General features: G+C 47.0%; 1 protein-coding gene across 4 annotated transcripts in view; it reads left to right on the top strand.

Annotated features, from left to right (window-relative positions):
- The window catches only part of RASSF2 (Ras association domain family member 2), a 49111-nt gene that overhangs the window by 10567 nt on the left and 17449 nt on the right, over positions 1–21095 (top strand). For all 4 annotated transcript variants that reach the window (XM_049869072.1, XM_049869073.1, XM_049869074.1 and 1 more), the window contains 4 exons: positions 10140–10230; positions 12036–12111; positions 14112–14263; positions 17859–17947. In XM_049869072.1, coding sequence (XP_049725029.1) covers positions 10172–10230; positions 12036–12111; positions 14112–14263; positions 17859–17947 — 376 coding nt within the window. In that variant the 5' untranslated portion in view covers positions 10140–10171. The remainder of the gene's footprint in view (positions 1–10139; positions 10231–12035; positions 12112–14111; positions 14264–17858; positions 17948–21095) is intronic.

Here is a 21095-nt window from a genome sequence, read left to right as displayed (position 1 = left end):
GAGTATGTGAGGGGTAATTCATTCTTTTTGACAGAGGGTGAGATGTGGCTGAGGGTCATGGCTCTGTGACATTGCAAGTGACCAGGTCCCTAGGCAAGGGCCTGTGTGCTCTGGGTTTCTATCCTTGGTCCCCTGTAGGGTCTGCTTTTCCTACAGATTGTCACCCACTTACTTCCCTCCCTTAGGACTGCCAACCCACAGAGAAACTGGAGTTCCCATGTGCTCACCTCTCCCTGTACCGAGGGCTGCGTGTCCAGCTCTTAGCTGGGCAACACAGAAGGAGCACTGAGCTTCATCTCAGGAGCCCTGTGGCTTAGCTGTGTGACCTGGGACAATTCACCTAACCTCTCTGACCTTCTTTTTCCTCATCTGTAAAAATGGTGGAAATAAAGCCTCCTCTTTTTTTTTTTTTTTCCTATGGGGTTCTTAAGGAGCCCTGGTGGTGCAGTGGTTAAGCGTTTGGCTGCTAACTGAAAGGTTGGTGGTTCAAACTCACCAGCCGCTCCAAGGGAGAAAGGTATGGCAGTCTGCTTCCGTAAAGATTACAGCCTTGGAAGCCCTATGGGGCAGTTCTATTTTGTCCTGTGGGGTTGCTATGAGTCAGAATGCACTCAGCAGCAATGGGTTTGGTAGTTCGCTGGAGTTCTTATGAGAAACAGATAAAAACATACAGAGCCTGGCTACTAGCAGCAATTACATCCCCTGGGAGCTCGTTAGAAATGCAAATTCTCAGACTCCACCCCAGAAATACTGAATCAGAAACTCAGGGGCGGGGGAGGGGGTGGAGGGGGTGGAACGGGAATTTTAATGAGATCTCCAGGGGATTCCGTTTTTTTTTTTTTTTTTTAATAGTATTTTATTGTGTTTTTGGTGAAGATTTACACGGAAGTTTGGGTTCCCATTCAACGACTTCCACACAAGTTGTTCGGTGACGTTGGTTACATTCTTCACAATGCGTGAACATTCTCATTATTTCCATTCTGATTGTTCCATTTTCATTAATCTAGTTTCCCTGGCCCCCTTACATTCTTATCTTTGTTTTAAAGTAATTGTTGACCGTTTGGTCTCCTATAGGTAATTTTTTAAAGAAACGTAGTACTTTAAGGGTGATGTTCATTATATTCTGAGCCAATTTCCTGTTTAGCTACAAGTGGATCTCAGGGGTTAGCTTTGGTTCAAGGTTTGAAGAACATCTCAGGGCAATAGTTTTGGGGAGTCCTCCAGTCTCAACCAGTCCAGTAGGTCTGGCTTCTGTTTTTGGAATTTGAGGTTTTCTCTTCCACATTTTCCTCCCATTCTATCAGGATTCATCTATTGTGGGTCTGATTAGAATGGTTGGTAGTGGTCGCTGGGCACTATCTAGCTCTTCTGATCTCAGGGTAGGTGAGGCCATGGTTTGTGCAGATTATTTGTCCTGTAGACTAGTTTCTTCCTTGAATCTTTGGTTTCCTTCTTTCTCTTTTGCTCTGAACGAGTAGAGGCCAATAGTTGTGTCTTAGATGGCTGCTTGTAAGCTTTTAAGACCTCAGACACTACTCACCAGACTAGGATGTAGAACATAACTTCATGAACTATATTATGCCAATTGATCAAGATGTCCCATGAGACTATAGTCCTAATCCTTGAGATCTAGAAATCCAGTCCCACAGGGTGTCTAAGGAGTCTCCGTAATTGTGCCCACTGTGTGATTTATTATATATATGAATATATGTGCATCCAGTTACATTGTTGTTGTTGTTAGGTGCCATCAAGTCGATTCCAATTCATAGATACCCTAGAGCACAGAGAACTGTTCCATAGGGTTTCCAAGGAGCAGCTGGTGGATATGAATTGCCGACCTTTTGGTCAGAAGCTGAGCTCTTAACCACTATGCCACCAGGGCTGTATATAGTTACAAATGCACATATGTATATATACACATGTATGTACATAACTATACCCATGTATGGAGCCCTGGTGGCACAGTGGTTAACAGCTCAGCTGGTAAACAAAGGGTCCGCAGTTCCAATCCACCAGACACCCTTGAAAACCCTATGGGCCAGTTCCTCTGTCCTGTAGGGTTGCTATGAGTCGGAATCGACTTGATGGCAATGTTTTTTTTTGTTTTTATGCACATGTATGCCTACATGCATACATATGTACCCACACATTTTTTTTTTTTTTTTGGTTATTTTTGCTGTTGTTTCAAAATTATATATGCCATAGCAATTACCAGCAGGCCTTTTTTTCTTTTATACTTTTTAGTGACACTGTTTCCCTTGATCCAGCTGTGTACACTTCACCCTTATTCAGTGTTACCTTTCCGGTCACCAAAAATGACAAATGTCTACTATCTAGAGAGTGGATTCCCCCTCCCACTTCTCTAGGGGATTCTAATTCCAGCTATAGGGTGAGAACCACTGCTCCAGAATATGGCCAGATCAGCTGATTTGTAGCTGAAAGCCCTTTCTTTCCCTTCACCTCAAGAGGAGCTGTAGCTTCATCTGAAACACACACACACAAAAAAGGCACTGTAATGAATAGGGTTTAGGAGCTTCTGTTTTGCAGCCAGACAGTCCTGGGCTTGAACCCCAGTCTTCGCCTTCCTGTCTCTGTGTCTTTGGACAAGTTATTTAGCTTCTTTGTGCCTCAGTTGCCGCATTCGCAAATGGGATAATAAGGTGTCTTTCTTTGCATGGTTTTTGGGTGGTACAAATGGCTAATGGTGTTAGCTGCTGGCTGAAAGGTTGGAAGTATGAGTCCACCCAGAGGCACCTTGGAAGAAAGGCCTGGTGGTCTACTTCCAAAAATGCAGCCGTTGAAAGCCCTGTGGAGCACAGTTCTCCCATGACACACATGAAGTCACCATAAGTCAGAATCGACTCGGCAGCAGCTGGTTAGTGGCTGAGCTCCCATCAGCACAGAAGACTCCCTGACCATTCTGTTTCTGATTTGTGGGGGCAACAGCTGTCAGGAGCCTTCTGTGTCTAGTCTTCTGCCAGTTCTCTTGAGCTAAGCCCTCTTCTGGAGCCCAGGTGACACAGTGGTTAAGAGCTTGGCTGCTAACCAAAAGGTCAGCAGTTTGAATCCACCAGCTGCTCCTCGGAAGCCTTATGGGGCAGTTCTGCTCTGTCCCACAAGGTTGCTATGAGCTGGAATTGACTCCACGGCAATGGATTTAGTTTTTGGTTTTGGAAGCCCTTTTCTACCTGCCTGCAGGTGAGTCTTGTCCCTCCTCAGACCAGGCAAGTCAACTAGAGATTTTTCTGTCCTCCCAAATACCTTCCTCGCCCTCTTCTCTGGTGTTAAAATTCTTTGGAGGTGCGTGGGGGGCAAAGCCTTTTATTCGCGGTATAACATAAAGCTGAGGAAGTGGAGTAAACTCCTCCAGGACGCTTGACCTTAATTCCCCCTGAGATGGTATTTGGTGCTGGGCCCTCTCCTGGGCAGAGTGACTGAATCACCAGGAGCTGAACACCTGGGTGGGAAAAGGGAGTAAGTTCTGGGAGGGGAGTGTCAGTCCCATAGGGTACGCAGGCCTGGCCATAAACAGGCCTTGTATTGAACGAAGTGTGGAGGTGGAAGCGAAATATGTTTGTTTCCTTCCGAGGCAACCCGAATTTGTGGACTGTCTTGTAATCTCCAGATCTTGGCAGGGCCCCAGCTCGCAGCTCAAGTCTCCTTCCTCGCATGGTGCAATAGGGCTGGGGTTTCCTGTTTGCCATCGATGCGTCTTCCTGCTTCAGTACCAGGGACCTGAAGGTACAGGACTTAGCACGTCAATCTTTAGCAGTGTAGTATGAAGTGCCTTGTCAGATAACTTTTTCCTCCAACCTGGGGACCCGGATTGTCCTCAGAGGGAGGAGTTCAGAGAAGAGGTGGGGAGGGGCCCAGAAAGGAGAAGCTGCAGGCCTCCAGCAAGTGTTTCCCTTGCGTCAGGCCTGGGGCCCAGGGCCGGCTTCCTGGCTTCTGTGGTGTGGTGTGGTTTGTGAGAGGTGGCACTTTGCATCAGCTCTGTGCCTGCCGACACTGGGCCTCTGGGACACTCTGTACTGTCCCCTTCCCCCTTTGAAATACCAGAAATGGGGGAAAAAAAGCCAAACCCATTGCCATCGACTCATGGTGACCCTAGGTGTTTCAGAGTAGAACTACTTACCCCCTCATAGGGTTTTCATGGCTGTGACCTTCCAGAAGCAGGCTGCCAGCCCTTTCTTCTGAGACACCTCTGGGTGGGTTTGAATTGCCAAAGTAATGGGGAGGGGCACTAAGTACCCAACTTAGTTTGCTTTTAGAAAATTCTATTTCTTCCATTCTTGAAAGGCTGCTCGGAGATGCATTTGGTGGGGCCCTCAGTCTACACAGCTCTATCCTTACCATCCTTCACAGCCTTCTCAGCCCTGGCTGTGCATTGGCATGACCTGGGGAGGCTTTACAAATGCTGATGGATAATCCAATTAAAAAATAGGCAAAGGCTATGAACAGACTCATCACCAAAGAAGACATTCAGGCGGCTAACAGATACATGAGGAAATGCTTGCAATCACTAGCCATTACAGAAATGCAGATCAAAACCACAGTGAGATACCATCTCACCCCGACATTACTGGCACAAGTCAAAAAAAAAAAAAAAAAAAACAGAAAATAACAAATATTGGAGAGGCTGCGGGGGGATTGGAACTCTTATGCACTGCTGGTGGGAATGCAAAATGGTACAGCCATTTTGGAAAACGATATGGCGCTTCCTTAACAAGCTAGAAATAGAAATACCATATGATCCAGAAATCCCACTCCTAGGATTATATCCTAGAGAAATAAGAGTCGTTACAGGAATAGACATATGTACACCCATGTTCATTGCAGCATTGTTCACAATAGCAATGAGATGGAAACAACCTAGGTGCCCATCAACAGATGAATGGATGAACAAGCTGTGGTACGTACACACAATGGAATACTCTGCAACGATAAAGAACAATGAAGAATCTGTGAAGCATCTCACAACACGGATGAATCCAGAGGGTATCATGCTGAGTGAAATAAGTCAATCACAAAAGGACAAATATTGTATGAAACCACTACTATAAAAACTCATGAAAAGGTTTACACACAAAAAGAAACAATCTTTGATGATTACAGGGAGGGGAGGGATCCGGAAGGAAAACGTTAAATAGACAATAGGTAAGTGGTAACTTCGGTGAGAGTGAGACAGTACATAGTACTGGGGAAGCCAGCATTCTTGTACAAGGCAAGGTCATGGAAGCTCCATAAACACACCCAGACTCCCTGAGGGACTGAATTACTAGGGTGAGGGCTGGGAACCATGGTCTCGGGTGACATCTATCTCAACTGGCATAACATAGTTTATAAAGAAAATGTTCTATATCCTGCTTTGGTGAGTAGCGTCTGGGGTCTTAAAAGCTTGTGAGTGGCCATCTTAGACACTCCACTGGTCTCACTCAGTCAGGAGCAAGGGAGAATGAGGAAAACCAGAGACATAAGTGAAAGATTAGTCCAAAGGATTAATGGACCACAATTACCACAGCCTCCACCAGACTGAGTCCAGCATACTACCACTGGCTGTTCTGACAGGGATCGCAGTAAAGGGTCCTAGACAGCTGGAGAAAAATGTAGAACAAAATTCTAACACACACATACACACACACGCACACACACACACACAGACACACACAGGCACACACACACTTACCGGTCTGACTGAGACAGGAGAATCCCTGAGAGTATGGCCCTCGGACACCCTTATAGCTCAGTAATGAGGTCACTCCTGAGGTTTACCCTTCAGCCAAAGATTAGACAGGCCCATAAAACAAAACGAGACTAAATGGGCACACCAGCCCAGGGGCAAGGACGAGAAGGCAGGAGGGGACAGGAAAGACGGTAATGGAGAATCCAAGGTTGAGAAGGGGAGAGTATTGACATGTCGTGGGATTGGCAACCAGTGTCACAAAACAATATGTGTATTAATTAATAAGAAAGTAGTTTGCTCTGTAAACCTTCATCTAAAGTACAATTAAAAAAAGGAGAAATGATGGCTGGGCCCTGCCCATAGGGTCTGATGTAATTGGTCTAGCTTGCAGCCTGGGCATCAGGATTTTTAGTGTTCCTGCCCCACCCCTGCTCAGGGAGATTCTAAGTAGCATCCAGGGTTGAGAGCCTCTGAGATGTCCTGTGTCTCAAGGCCGGCTGCTCATCCTTCCCCCACTTCCCTTGGTTTAAGCTGAGGCCTGGCCCTCTCACTGGCTCTGCCACTTTGGGCATTCTCCATGGAAAGCCCTGAGCTTGTCCCCTCCTGTCTTCCCCCTCAGCTAGAGCTGCCTGGGCTCAATAAATTACCGGTTCCCCCGTCCCTCCTCTTAGGTGAGCAGTAGTGTGGAGTCTGTCTCCTGCTATCCAACCAGGAACCAATAAAAAACTACTGAGGGAGAATCTTCATCCACCCTGGACCTTATCCCCAGGGCTGCCCACCTTTCTGTTCTGCACTTGCCCCCCTTCTCTGGGGTCTTTCTAGTAGATAAATAAGATGAATGAAGCTTGTCTTTTGGCTGGAAGGAAGACTGTAGGGATGAGCCAGCGTCCTAGGATGCCCTGAGACCAGGTTAACCTGACAACAGGGAATGAGAGCACTGGCGTTTGGGGGAACCAAGAGCTTAGAGCAGAGGGAATTCTGCTGTTTTGGGAGAGAACTGTGCAGGCGTTTTCCAACTCTTAGAGCTGTCCAGGACTTTGTGTTTGCTCTCCTCGTGGGAAACTAAGTCTGAAAATTTCTAGGGTTTGGGCGTCCTCTCATTTATTCTGGGGAGGCTGCCTGTGGGGGCTGGAAGCACCTGTGAGTGGGGGGCTGTGAAAAGAGGAAAGGACCCTTTGAGCAGCGGCTCCAGAATCCTGACGGGCATAGGGGTTGGGAGTCCAGCCTCGCACAGCACTGGCAGCTCCTGCGTGGGCAGCTGCTTCCTCCCAGCTGGAAGAAGGTTAGCAGAAGCAGCAGCTGCTTCAAGTCCAAACGAGTGGGCACGTGTAGCAGATGCTGCTGGGACCCACCCAGATCTCCTTTATCCATCCTGGCTGTGAGTGTTGGGAAATGCTTCAAAGGTTACCACCTACTTCTCAGTCATTGGCTGACTGATCAAAAACAAACCCCCAAACATTTGCTGTGGAGTTGATTCCAACTCATGGCAATCCCCTGTGTGTCAGAGTAGAACTGTGTTCCATAGGTTTTCGATAGCTGATTTTTTGGAAGTAGGTTGCCAGGCCTTTCTTCTGAGGAGCCTCTGGGTGGACTCAAAGCACCAACCTTTTGGTTAGTAGCTGAACATGTTAACCGTTTGTACCACCCAGGGACTGACTGACATAGGACAGCTCTGTGGTGCATTCATACTACAGAGACCCCCATGTGATCAGGTTGAATCTAGATTTTAGCTGAACCCACGAACTTCTGTAGCTCCTTCTCCTGCTATCCTGCCTCCCTCACTCCCTTACAGCTGACTCCAGAGAGCCTCCCTCTGTGCACTGGAATCCTCGTTCCAGCTCTGTTTCTAGGGGCCCCTGTTCTAAGACAACAGTTAGCTTTCTGTGGGCTGGCTCTTGAATCTACTCCTTCCCTTGAGGAGGTAACAGTGGTGATGGTATATTTGCAGGAGAGAGCCACAGTCTGGGAGCTAGGGGCCCAGGGAGAGGAAGCTCTGAGTCCGGGATGGGGAACAGATACCAGACAGATGATTTCTGTGTGGTGATCAGTACTGTTAGGCAGGGCAGGCTGAGGTATGAGGGCATGTCCACTGATACTGCCCAAGGGTAGTGGAGACAGTTCGTAGGAGAAGTAAGTTTTAGGTCAGGGCCTAAGGAACCTTTGAGTTTGCTTGGGCCTGGGGAGGGGCCTGAACACACAGAACATGAAAACCAGGCCTAGAAAGTTCTGTGTGGCTGGGAAGGGCTTACTCCCAAGTTGCCTTTGAAGCAGGCAGGAAGTAATAGTTGGGTCTCCACATGGGACCTGCTAGGTTCCACTGGCAAATTGGGTGGCATCGCCCAGGCATTTAGTGGTGCTGAGGAGAACCCAGAACATTCTACCAAAGCCTAAAGCCAGTGCCAGTAGGGAGGGCTGGCTGGCTGGTGACCCAAACAGGCCTCCAACATGACTGGGGCCTGGGAAGCTTGTGTCCCGCCTTGGCAAGCCCAACAATATTTACTTGGAACATTCTAACAGACATCCTCTGTAGTTAGTAGACAATCAATATCCATTTTATGTTTTAAAGTGGTTTTCCTAAAAAGAAGTTGTACTAATTTAGAATTCTTGAGGGGTAAATAACCATGTTCATAGATGGAGTTTCAGAGTCCCTGGTGATACAGTTAACACACTCAGCTGCTAAACAAAAGGTTGGTGGTTCGAGTCCACTCAGTGGCACTTCAGAAGATGGGGCTGGCAGTCTGCTTCCCCAAAATCAGCCATCGAAAACCCTATGGAACACGGTTCTCCTCTTGACACACACAGGGTTGCCGCGAATGGAGTTGACAAGATGGCAGTAGGAGACTGGTAGAGGGAGTTTAGTAGACATAAATATTTTTTAGACTCTCAAAAAGTGGCTCTGTGTTAAAAATTATTTGTGTAAAATCTTCCCTTTCTTCCCTGCTCTCTTTCTTTCTCTGTGTGATAAGAGCTGCTTCAGTTCTGTGCCTAAGATGCTGGCTGGTGTGGGAAGCCCCTTCCTCCTGCCTGCCTTGCTTTCCTTTCTACAAAGATGGTAAGGACCAGTGTGTATTTGCAAGGTGTTGTGGGAACCAATGCTTGTAAAAGATTCTTACAAGGCGTTTTGGAATCCAGGAGTGCTCCATAAATTTCTAAATAATAACAGAGAAGGTGGAGGAGTTGCGGCCAGCCAGCTGAGAGTATCCCTCTCTCCAAGGCCGGAGATATTGGCAGGCACCCTCAGAGGAAATATCCAATTGAATTCACATCCCAGCCCCATAAACAATCTTCCTCTGACCCTTCCTTGTGTGAGGACCAATGCCATGTTTAAGGAATAGCAGACTCAATTCTAAATTTCCAGCTCTTTGTTAGCTCTGCTGTTTGCTGTAGTGTATATAAATTTAGCTTGTTTTTTTTTTTTTCCAGCTGGCTGGAGGTAGCCAGCGATTTGTAGTGATGGTTGCGAAGTTGTGAAGAGAGACGCAGATGTCCTTGAGGCAGACAAAGGAGAGATTGGGTTCTAGAATCAGTTACCTGTAATTTCAAATCAACAATGTGGTAGGCTGCCTAACCATTTTTCTAACACTCTTTCCCTAAGAAGTGTAAAAGTAAGAAAAAAGGCGAGGAGAAGTCAGGCTTATGAAATAAAGATCAGGCAACGTCAGCAGATACATTGGGTTTATAGCTGTAGCATTGGTATGACCACCCAACAGGTAGAAAGTGACTGAGCCCTGGAGGATTCCCACATTTGAGGCCACTAGACTGCTGAATTTGTACCAGTCCGGTAAGCAAAAAATTGTAACGAGGGAGGTCGAACATGTTTTCTTAGGTTTCTCAACTATTTGTATTTATTTTCCTGTGAACTATCTCCCCACTTCTGTTCTCTTCCCCAATCCATTCTCCACAAAATGGGGAGGAGGGTGAGTTAATCTTTCCAGAATTCAAGCCAGATCACACCCCTCCCCTCTAGATCCCTCCGTGGCACCTCAGGACCCTCCAGATAAATTTGAAATGTCTGAATGTGGTTGCTGCCTCCACTCGCCATTCCATCTTGTGCAGCTCCAGGAGGGCATGTTCCTTCTGCCTGGAGCATTGTGCTCCCCTTTGCCAGCTCCATCTCATCCTCAGGCCTCAGTGTAGAGGTCACTTCCTCCAGAAAGCCTCCCTGGACTGAAGCATTTGTTCTTGGACTGCCCCTGCTTGTCATCTGACTGTCCTGGGTTATCCTCTCTCTCTTAGGTGGCTGCTCTCAGAGGCTGTGCAGCCAGGGGCAGTGGCCAGCAGGTTGCTGTCTCGCCAGCCGTGGGTCAGCATGGGCAGCCCAAGTGTGGCTTGAGGGGGACAGAGAGCCATGTTGTCCGATTTTGTTCCCCCACAGCCCCATGCCTGTCTCCAAGTTCCACTGAGTACATAAGGACATAACCTGATGCTAACCTCTGTTTCCTCCTTTCAAATATAGGCTGATCCTTCTGATGAAAAGAGAAAGAAAGAATGGACTACAGCTGCCAAACGTCCCTAGTCCCTTGCGGACAAGATAAATACATTTCCAAGTAAGACTTTATGCTTGAGTGTTGTGTCCCCAGGGGCCAGTCCTGTGTTGGGCACGTTGTGGGTGGATGGCAGCAGGACAGGTGGCTTCTCTGTACGTCAGAAAGCTGGGGCTTCTGTGTGAGGGGAGGAGCTAAGCAGATGGGTTCGGGCTAGTGAAAGCATCAGCAAGGCACTGCTACAGATAAAACTAGCCCCCAGAGCCTGGCCATAGAGAGTGAAGTGAAGGGGAACTGGGTGCTGTAAGACATGTCACCCTTGGGACCTTGAAAGAGGAGGGGTCCTGGAGGGCTTCCTGGAGGAAGAGGTGGCTGGTGGCTGCTCGTGTCCTGTCTGTGGTGTCTTTGGGGGAGTCCTGGCTGGGGCAGGGTGTCCCTGTGGGGTGGGGTTTGGCGAGGATGTGTGAAATCCATCTCTTACCATCTCCTGGAGAGCTGTGCTCCCTGGCTGCCCACCTGGGAACCAGTAGTTGACAGCTAAGGAGGCCTGATACCAGGCTTCAGGGGCAGCTTGTAAGTTTTTCTGAATTTCCACAAACTGAACCCACCTGTGTAACCAGCACCTAGATCAAGAGTAGAATATTACCAAGGCCCAGAACCCCCTCATGCTCACCTCTGGTCATTACCGCCCAAGTGAACTACATCCTACATTCTAACATCCTGAATGTCCAACTTTATACAAACGGACTCATGCAGTTTGTGCTCTTGTGTCTGGCTTCTTTCACTCAACATAATATCTTTGGGGTTCGTCAATGTTGTGTGTAGTTGTAGTTGTTCATATTCTCATCATGGTATAATATTCAATTGTATGACTATACCAAAACAAAACCCATTGCCACTGAGTCAATTTCAACTCATCGTGACCCTGGAGGGCTGAGTAGAACTTCCCCTATAGGGCTTCCAAGGCAGTAAGTAAATCTTTACAGAAGCAGACTGCCACATCTTCCTCTCGCAGAGCGGCTGGTGAGTTTGAACAGCTGACCTTGCAGTTAGCAGCCGAATGCTTTAACCACTGATCCACCAGGGCCCCTTTGTGTGACTATGCCCAAGCCCACCCGTTGCTGTCAAGTCGATTCCAACTCATAGTGACCCTACAGGACAGAGTAGAACTGCCCCATAGGGTTTCCAAGGAGCACCTGATGGATTTGAACTGCCAACCTTTTGGGTAGCAGCCGTAGCTCTTAACCACTATGCCAGCAGGGTTTCCTTGTGTGACTATACCTCCCTCTATTTATCTATTCCATTGTTGATGGGAGTTTGCAAGTTTTTGAACACATGATAAGGTCATGTCTATGAGGCATAAGTCAGTGGGGCCCAGACCTAACCCTTTTAACCTTTGGAAAAGTCTGGAAATTTCTGAGTCTTGTAAAGGCCTGTAATGATAGTCCTAACTCACAGCATGTACGAGGGAGTAAGGCTGGGGGGAGACAGGGCTTTGGCTTGTGCTTGCCTCTGTGCTCCTGTGACTTATTAACACTGCCTGCTTGTTTAACTTGGGCATGGGAATGTTGTCAGGGCTTCCAGCCTTTGTCAGCAGACGAGGCCTGCCTTGGTTTTTTAGAGCTCCTCCTTAAGCTCAGTCTGTTCCAGAGTGGTAATTACTCTTGACCCTGGTCCTGGGGGAAGATGGTGCTGGGGTAGTGGTCGTAGAACTCTGCGTGTGTGTGTGCACATGTACACACGTGTTCATCCACAAACATCCAAGTGGAGTGACTAAAGTCCAGGTTGAAAGTGAGAACAAGAGGCCACAACTGCAGTATAAGTGGCTTCAGCCAAGAATGTTACACCACTTGTATTTTTCCCCCAAGAAATGAACTCCTCCTGCACCTGAAGACCTACAACTTGTACTATGAAGGCCAGAATTTGCAGCTGAGACACCGAGAGGTAAGGAGGCCCCAGGCAGGGCAGTCTGTGTGGCTCCTTCCCTGGTGGGCCAACCCATTCTTTGTCTCTGTGTGTCCTGGGTATGAGGGGGTCCTGAGATCCCAGGATACCCCTGCCCCTCCTGCCACAGTGAGTGGCCTCTCATTTAGGATGTTAGAGGGCGTTCCTGGGCTTCTGTGGAAGGGAACCCCAGGCCATGCTTTGTTCTAAAAGGGATGAGCTTTTCTGCTCCAGAGACACATGTGTGGCTGTGTGCTGGGCCAGGAACACCAGCCTCAGAGGGGGCATCCCGCAAAGGGAGACTGTCATGAAAGGACCCTTTCAGATGACTCCAAAGTAGGCTTCCTCTTCTTGGGCAACCCAGGAACCCTGCCCAGTCCTCTATATTTACACATCTGGGCCTAAGTCAGATAGCTTCAGTGGCCTGGCCAAGTTTTGTAAGCTCTGGATAGCAATTCTTAGTTTTTCCCCCGCACTGCAGCCTTCTTTGGAGTTGCCTTTGTTATCCATCTGTCTTTCCCCAGCCCCCATCTAGAATCTAAGCTTACTCATCCTGTATCCATTTCTGTAGAGCCTGTTATCAGATAGATGGCAAGTTATAAAGGAGCCCAGTAGAGTAATTTATACTCAAGTGTTCTTGACTGATAAGAAGGCATGTGTAATACCTTTCTAAGCACATTTTCAGCTTATCAAGCCATGGAGATTTAATCTATAGAAACAGATATCAAATGGTGGAATTTCAACTAACTGCAGGCTGGTTGGGGATAGTGTTTGGGATACAGTAGCCTTTTTTATGCCCCTCAAACCACTCCACTTAGGCCAGGTCCTACTTTGGGTTAAATTCTGTCCTATGTTCATGTAATATAAAGTAGTGATGTCAGCATTATCTAGCTGGAAGACCACGTAAATAGCCTGTGGATAAATGATGTCTTTGTCCCCAAGATCCCAAAATGTCCTAAAGTTGCTCCAGTCCTCTCCTGCCCTGATTTCTTTCCCACTCTCTCTCTCTCAGGATGATCCTGGGACTCAGGGTAGTTGCTAAGTGGACAGCTGTCATCTTCACCCATTGGGCTTACCTTGAAGATGTAGTCATGGCCCAGGTGAGACACCTGTGGATGCTGCCCATAAAGCATGGGCAGAAAGGCCCAGCTCTCAAACATTCTGTTAATTTGTGGCTGGATCATGAGCAAGACTGTGGTCCCTAAACAGCTTTCCTTGAGTGTGTCCTATAGAACAAGTCAGAATGCTCCATGATGGAAGGGTTTTATGATCATAAATGAGGTCCATTTCTTTGGGGATAGAACCTGTAAATGCCCTTAGGAGGATTTCACACTTAGCTTCGTATCAGTCAATAACCTTTGAGTATAAATTTGGAACTCTCGCAGGATTTATTCACCCCTTGGAGAGTCATAATATAGCACGTTAGCTTATTATAGACTCTGGGAAGTCCTGCTGGAAAGACAGCTGATTAATGATGTTTATCGCAACATCTCCCAACTCATGATCACTCATGGCACCTTTTTCAAGGTAACAGTTGATCTGTTAGAGGTGTGAGTGCCGTGCAGAGTAAATTGGGGGAAATGCTGCTTTAAATCTGCCTTCATTGTATGGGTCAGATGGCTAAACATACATCCTAGCTAAAGACATGTCACCTTCTATAGAAGGGGAGGGAGAAATAGTAAACTCAAGAATTCAATTCTGGCTTCTGTTGGCAAGGCTAGTCTGACTTATTTTAGAAGATATGTCCTGCTTTCTTTAAAGGCAGTATAAAAACAAAAAAAAAAAATTCTTTTTTTTTTTAAATTTGCACAAGTAAATGTGCATCTCATGGCAACTTTTGTTCTGAAGAAAGAGACAAAAAGAGTATGTCCTGGAACTGGGGAGTGTCACTCAGGCTGCCAAGCTAGGACACATCCAGGTTGCTGCCAGTTGTCCCCAGCTGTGGCGCTGACCTCTGGGGGACTTTTCTGGGCTCTTGGCACCAATTGCTTTGTGGGCAGGAGGAAGATGAATTCATCGTGGAGGGGCTGCTGAACATCTCCTGGGGGCTGCGCCGGCCCATCCGTCTGCAGATGCAGGATGACCATGAGCGGATCCGCCCCCCACCCTCCTCCTCTTCCTGGCACTCTGGCTGCAACCTGGGGGCTCAGGGGTGAGTGAGAAGGATGGGGCTGGGGTGTCTGGGGATCACTGTTGGAGGAGGGATGGTTCTGTGTGCTCTCAAGCTGATAAACACCACCTTCTTCCAGCTAGCCCCGGGCCCGGCCTCTGTTCCACCGCCTCCTCTGCCACCTGCCTGGGGCTTGGGATGGGGAGAAAGGGGCAGACAGTGGTGTGTCTCCGACACTGAGGGAGAGTCACAATGAGGAGAGGAGTTGCTGAGGCAGAGAGAGGAAGCGCCAAGGCCTGGGTGAGCTGAGTGTCCGCCCTCATGGAGAGTTCCGGAGTCTCACGGCTGTCGCTAAGGGCCAGCTAAGCCCAAGCTGCAGATTTCTAATAGGACACCTGGTGCCCCAGCATCTTGCCCACTGGGACACTCATAGAACTGGTTCCTTATAGAACAGCCCCATTCTGGAAATGTTTAGGACTTGAACGCTTCAACCGAAGCTCTCCTTGTCTTGGAGGCATCTGGAAGGGGAAAAGGAATGCCAGATCCTGTCTGAGTCAGCCAGCCGAGGTCAGCCAGGCATCTGCTCTTTTCAGGCTGCACTTGGACCAGGTGATGTTCAGGAGCCTGGGAGGCCCCTCCTCCCGGTCCCCACTGGAATGTCCATGGAGACTGAGCCTGGCCCTCCCCTCTTTTCTCAGCCAAACGCAGTAGCCAAGTGTGTCTACAAGGCACACCCATTGTATGTCTTCCTGGGGTGTTAGTGTTTAGGACCAAGCCTGAAACGTGCTAATGTTGCTGGTGCTGACTGCTTTGGTGCCAGGACCTGGGTGGAGGGAGCCTATCTCTTGGCCAAAATCACAGGGATGTTTTTGCTATTTTAAATGAGAACCAAACCCTCGCTGTTGGCCCCATCAAACGTTTTGTTGAACTCCACAGCCAAATCGCTTTCTCTGATGTGGAGAGAAGCCTACAGTGCGGCCAAGTCCTGGAGCTGATCTGGTTTCCGTCCAAGGCAACTTCAGGAGAAAAGTCCTTGCCCAGCCCCTTAGGCACTGGGACGTAGGGTCAAGGTTCTTTGGTTTCACCTTGCTTTGCTGAATTTCACACTCTTTCCTTTTGCTTTCTATACTTTCACTGTATTTGATTTCAAATGAGCCAAACCCTTTCCACGGCCCTACTCCGACCCCAGACCAGATTACATTCTGTTCCCCAAGTGAGTTTTGTTTTTTTTTTTAATTTTTTAATTCTGTTCTGGCCATATGCCCTTTGATTGAGCCTGTCAAGGGGTCCTTCGCTCTGCATAATTATTTCTTTTCCTTTCCCTGTGGCATCAAGCTGGTCTTTGTTGGCTCTTGAAACCTCCAAATACTTTGACTGAACAGTAATTTCATCCCGGATGCCAGGTTCAATAAAGCGAATGCCTGGGTGGTGATGACCAGTTCTGTTCTGAGGCTCAGAAGTCTACAAGTTCTACTGCGATATGTCCCTTCAGATTTTCTGTTTTAATTGTCTCCCTTAAAACTGTCAGCCAGGCAGCTAACACGAGGCCTGTCTCAACTGTGTTCCGGTCAACACGTGCTCTTCTGACTTGGTGTCGTTAGCTGCTCTCCAGTCTGCTCTGACTCGCAGCGACTTCACGTACAACAGAATGAAACGTTGCCGGGTCCTGTATCATCCTCAAAATCACCCACGTGTTTGAGTCCATCCGTGTGGCTCTTGTGCTTATCCGTCTGTCTTAGTTCTCTAGTGCTGCTGTAACAGAAAGACCACAAACAGGTAGCTTTAACAAACAGAAATTTTTTTTTTTCAGAGTTTAAGAGGCTTCCTGTAACCCCATTGTCATGGAGGCAATTCAGAGTAGAACTGCACCATAGGGTTTCCAAGGAGCTGGCTGGTGGATTCGAACTGCTGACCTTTTGGTTAGCAGCCCAAGATCTTAACCACTGTACCACCAGAGCTTCTTAAACCAAGCCAGTTACCATTGAGTCGATTCTCCCAAAGCGTTTCCATGGAGTGGCTGGTGGATTCGAACAGCTGACCTTTTGGTTAGCTGCCAATCTCTTAACCACTGCTCCACCAGGGCTTACTTAGAGTGCCAACTTTAGGGGAAGGCCCTCTCTCAGTTGGCTCCGGAGAAAAGTGCTTGTCTCTTTGAGCTTCTGCTCCTGGGTGATCTTCTTGTGGCTTGACATCTCTCTTCCCCCTGTCCCTGATTGTCTAATCTGCTTTTTTTATATTTTGTAAGAGATTGACTCAAGATACACCCTACACTAATCCTATCTTATTAACATAACAGAGACAACTCATTCCCAAGTGGGATTATAACCGCAGGCATAAAAAAAAAAAAAAAAAAACAACTCACTGCTGTCGAGTCGATTCCGACTCATAGCAACCCCATAGGACAGAGTAGAACTGCCCCATAGAGTTTGCAAGGAGCGCCTGGCGGATTTGAACTACCGACCTCTTGGTTAGCAGCTGTAGCACTTAACTGCTAGGCTACCAGGGTTACCTACCACAGGCATAGATGTTAGAATTTACAACACATATTTTTGAAAGACACAATTCAATCCATAACGCCAATTCACTGAGCGTCTCCCATGCCCTCACTGGCACTCTGCATCACTAAACATGATGTCTTTCTGTAGCAATTGACCCCTCCTTATGATGTATCCAAAGCAAGCATGTTAGACAATATTCTGCTGTGACCCACAAGGTTTTCATTGGCTAATTATCAGAAGTACCAAAAATTAGATCACTAGGCCTTTCTTCCTAGTCTGTCTTAGTCTGGAAGCTGTGCTGAGACCTGTCCACCATGGGTGACCCCTGCTGGTGTTTGCAATACCAGTGGCATAGGTTCCAGCATCACAGCAATACACAAGCCACCACAGTACAACAAGCTGACAGATGGGTGGTGGCTTCTCACCATAGGATGATCTTAATTGATCAAATATGGGTTTTCCTGTCTGGCCAAGTCCTATGTTGACATTGGGTGTGTTTCTCTGGGCTTCCCCCATTGTTCTTTTTGGCTTTGAGGAGGTATTTGCACATCTTGACTCAGACTGCCTCCATGTGGTCCTTTCTCTGCCTGGCAGAGGACTCTGTCCCTGAACCTCTGAGAACAGTGTCATGAGCGTCCCTTCCAAGACTGCCTGACCCTCATAGCAGCCAACCTGGTACTTTGCACATTTCCTCTAGATGCCAGAAGCACTTTCTGCGTTTTCCTCCAAAAGAAATGAATCTGAGCTGGCATCCTATGCCAAGGAACAAATGGCCATTATTAGGGTTTTTCAAATAAGTTATGGAGCCCGTACGTGCTCTGAAAGTCAGCATGGGCAACACATGGGCTTTGTTCTTTGGGGTTCTGTATACTGAGTTTGATGAATTGAGTGCTTATGTTGTCACAGATGCTGGAAAAGAGCATCTTCTCTCTCCAGAGCCCCCTGAACTCCACCCTCCGTGCTCAGCCTGGGAGCCGGGCCAGCCTCATAGGATGCTCAGCCCAGCCCACCGCATCTTTCATCGCCTGGTGTGGGCTGGTACCCAGCCTAGGCACAAGCCACGTGCTTCAGTGTGAAGGGGGAGCCGTGACCCTGTAGGGGCTGAGCTGGCCTCCCCTTTGGTTGTTTTCTGTTCCCAGCACCATCCTGAAGCCCCTCACCATGCCCAACATCCAGATCTCCGATGCGGACGAGCCACCCGAGAGTGACCAGACGCTGAGCCCCACAGGTAGTGTGTGGGGGGTGGGTGGGGGAGCCTTTGGTTTGGGGCTGTGTGAAGACAGATGTGTTAAGTATTATGAAATGTAATTGATTTTTTTAAAAAATAAAATTCACATGGTTCAAGATTCAAAAAGTATTGCAAGGAAAAAATTCAAAGTCTCTCACCTCCTTCACCCGCCATCGGGTTTCTAGAGTGTCTCTTTCCCAAGATACTCTCCGCAATACACACAAATACACACCAACGTATCTTTTAAACAAAAAAAAAAATGAAATTTTACTGTGTTTTGGGTGAAAGTTTACACAGCACAGTACTCAGGGGTGATATTGTTTGTCTTATAAGCCTTTCTGTTATTTGGTTGGAAGGTGACCTCCAGGAGTAGCTTCAGTTTCAAGTTCAAAGGGTGGCTTAAGATGATAGTCTCAGGGGTTTCTCTAGTCTCTATCGGTCTAGTATGTCTGGCCTTTTTTAGGAATTTGAGTTTTGTCTACATTTTCCTCCCATTCTATTTGGAACCTTCTATTGTGTCCTTGGTCACAATGGTCAGTAGTGGTAGGTAGTCTTGTGGCCTCAGGCTGGATGAGGCCACGCTTTGTGTGGCTGTTAGTCTTGTGGATTAGTTTCTGCTTTGAGACTTTGGTTTCCTTCATTCTCTTTTGCTCCAGATGAGTAGAGACCTATCGTTGTATCTTAGATGGCTGTTTGCAAGCTTTTAAGACCCCAGTGATACTCACCTAGAATGTAGAACATTATCTTTATGATCCATGTTATTCCAATTGACCGAGTTGTCCCACGAGACTATGGTCCCAAGCCTTTTAAACCAGTAAACCAATCCCACGAGGTGTTTGGATATGTCTAGAAGGTCTCCGTAACTATGCCCGCTGTGTGCTTTATTTTATGTTTATGAATATATATGCAGCACACACAAACATGTATATACATATGCCTACAGATAAACCAGAAGCCGTGGTGGCACAGAGATTAAGTGCTTGGCTGCTAACTAGGAGGTCAGTGGTTCGAACCCACCAGCTGCACCATGGGAGAAAGATGTGGTGGTCTCTGCTTCCATAAAGATTTACAGCCTTGGAAACCCTATGGTGCAGTTCCACTCTGTCCTACAGGGTCGCTATGAACTGGAATTGACTTGACAGCAATAAATTTATTGGATGGATACACCTCTACATGCGTGTACATGTACTCACATATGCCTTCCTATACACATATGTACACACATCTACCTATGTAACCACATGTATGTTTTGGTTGTTATTACTGTTGCAAAATTGTATGTGTTCTAGCATTTACCTAAATTATCCCCATTCTTGCGTACTTCTTAGTGTCTTCATTTACCTTGGTCGAGTTGTTCAGGCTTCGCCTGTATTGGGTAGTGGCTTTTCCATCACCAAAAATAACATGTGTCTACTGTCTAGGAAGTTCCTCCCCCTTCCTCCCTGTCCTGTCCCTGGTAACCATCGAAGAATGTTGCTTCCTGTGTGTGTACGTGTTCTTGACTTTTTACAAAAATGAGACCATACAATATTTGTCCTTTCGTGATTAACTTATTTCATTCAGCGTAGTGCTATCCAGATTCATCCATGTCGTAAGATGTTTCACAGACTCCTCATTATTCTTCATAGTTGTGTAGTATTCCACTGTATGTATGTACCACAATTTGTTTACCCATTCATCCGTTGATGCACACTTAGGTTGTTTCCATCTTTTTGCTATTGTGAATAATACTGCAGTGAACATAGGTGTGCATATGTCTATTCATATCACTGCTCTTCTATCTCTAGGATATATACCTAGGAGTGGGATTGCTGGATCATACGGTATTTCTATTTCTAGCTTTTTGAGGAAGTGCCATACTGTTTTTCAAAGTGGTAGTATCATTTTATAATCCCACCAGCAGTGCGTAAGAGTTCCAATCTCCCCACAACCACGCCAGCATTTGTTGTTTTCTGTTTTTTTGGTCAGTGTCATTTTTGCAGAGATGAGATGGTATCTCACTGTAGTTTTGATTTACGTCTCTCTAATGGCTAATGAGAAACCCTGGTGGCATAGTGGTTAAGTGCTACGGCTGCTAACAAAAGGGTCAGCAGTTTGAATCCGCCAGGCGCTCCTTGGAAACTCTATGGGGAGGTTCTACTCTATCCTCTAGGGTTGCTATGAGTCGGAATTGACTCGATGGCACTGGGTTTGGTTTGGTTTGGAATGGCTAATGATCGTGAGCATCTTTTCATGTATTTGTTGCCCACCTGAATGTCCTCTTTGGTGAAGCGTCTGTTCATGTTCTTTGTCTGTTTTTTGACTGAATTGTTTGTCTCTTCGTTGTTGAGTTGTTGAAGTTTTCTGCATATTTTAAAGATTAGACCCTTATCAGATATGTTGTTGCCAAAGATACTTTTTCCAGTATGTAGGTTCTCTTTTTATTCTTTTGGTAAAGTCTTTTGATGAGCATAAGTATTTAAGTTTTAGGAGATCCCAGTTGTCTAATTTGTCTTCTGTTGTTTGTGCATTTGTAGTTGTGTTTGATAGAACACCAATGTATTTTTTTTTCAATTGTACTTGGAAACCCTGGTGGCATAGTGGTTAAGTGCTACAGCTGCGAACCAAAGGGTTGGCAGGTCAAATCCGCCAGGCGCTCCTTGGAAACTCTATGGGGCAGTTCTGCTCTGTCCTATAGGGTCGCTGTGAGTCGGAATCGACTCGATGGCACTGGGTTTTGATTTCGGTTTTTAGATGAAGGTTTACAGAGCAAACTAGTTTCTCATTAAACAATTAATATGCATATCGTTTTGTGGCACTGGTTGCCAGCCCCATGACGTGTCAACAGTCTCCTCTTCTCAACCTTAGGTTCCTCATTACCAGCTTTCTTGTCTCCTCCTGCCTTCTTGTCCTTGTCCCTAGGCTGGTGTGCCTACTTAGTCTTGTTTTGTTTTATGGGCCTGTCTAATCTTTGGCTGAAGGGTGGACTTCAGGAGTGACTTCATTACTGAGCTATAAGGGTATCCAGGCGACATACTCTTGGGGTTTCTCCAGTCTCTGTCAGACCAGTAAATCTGGTCTTTTTTGTGTGCGTGTGAGTTAGAATTTTGTTCTACATTTTTCTCTAGCTCTGTCTGGGACTCTCTATTATGATTCCTGGCAGAGCAGC

Source organism: Elephas maximus, chromosome 25, assembly GCF_024166365.1.
Source record: "Elephas maximus indicus isolate mEleMax1 chromosome 25, mEleMax1 primary haplotype, whole genome shotgun sequence".
Taxonomy (NCBI): domain Eukaryota; kingdom Metazoa; phylum Chordata; class Mammalia; order Proboscidea; family Elephantidae; genus Elephas; species Elephas maximus.
Note: the sequence above shows the minus strand (reverse complement) of the source record. Positions and strands in the feature narration are given on the sequence as shown.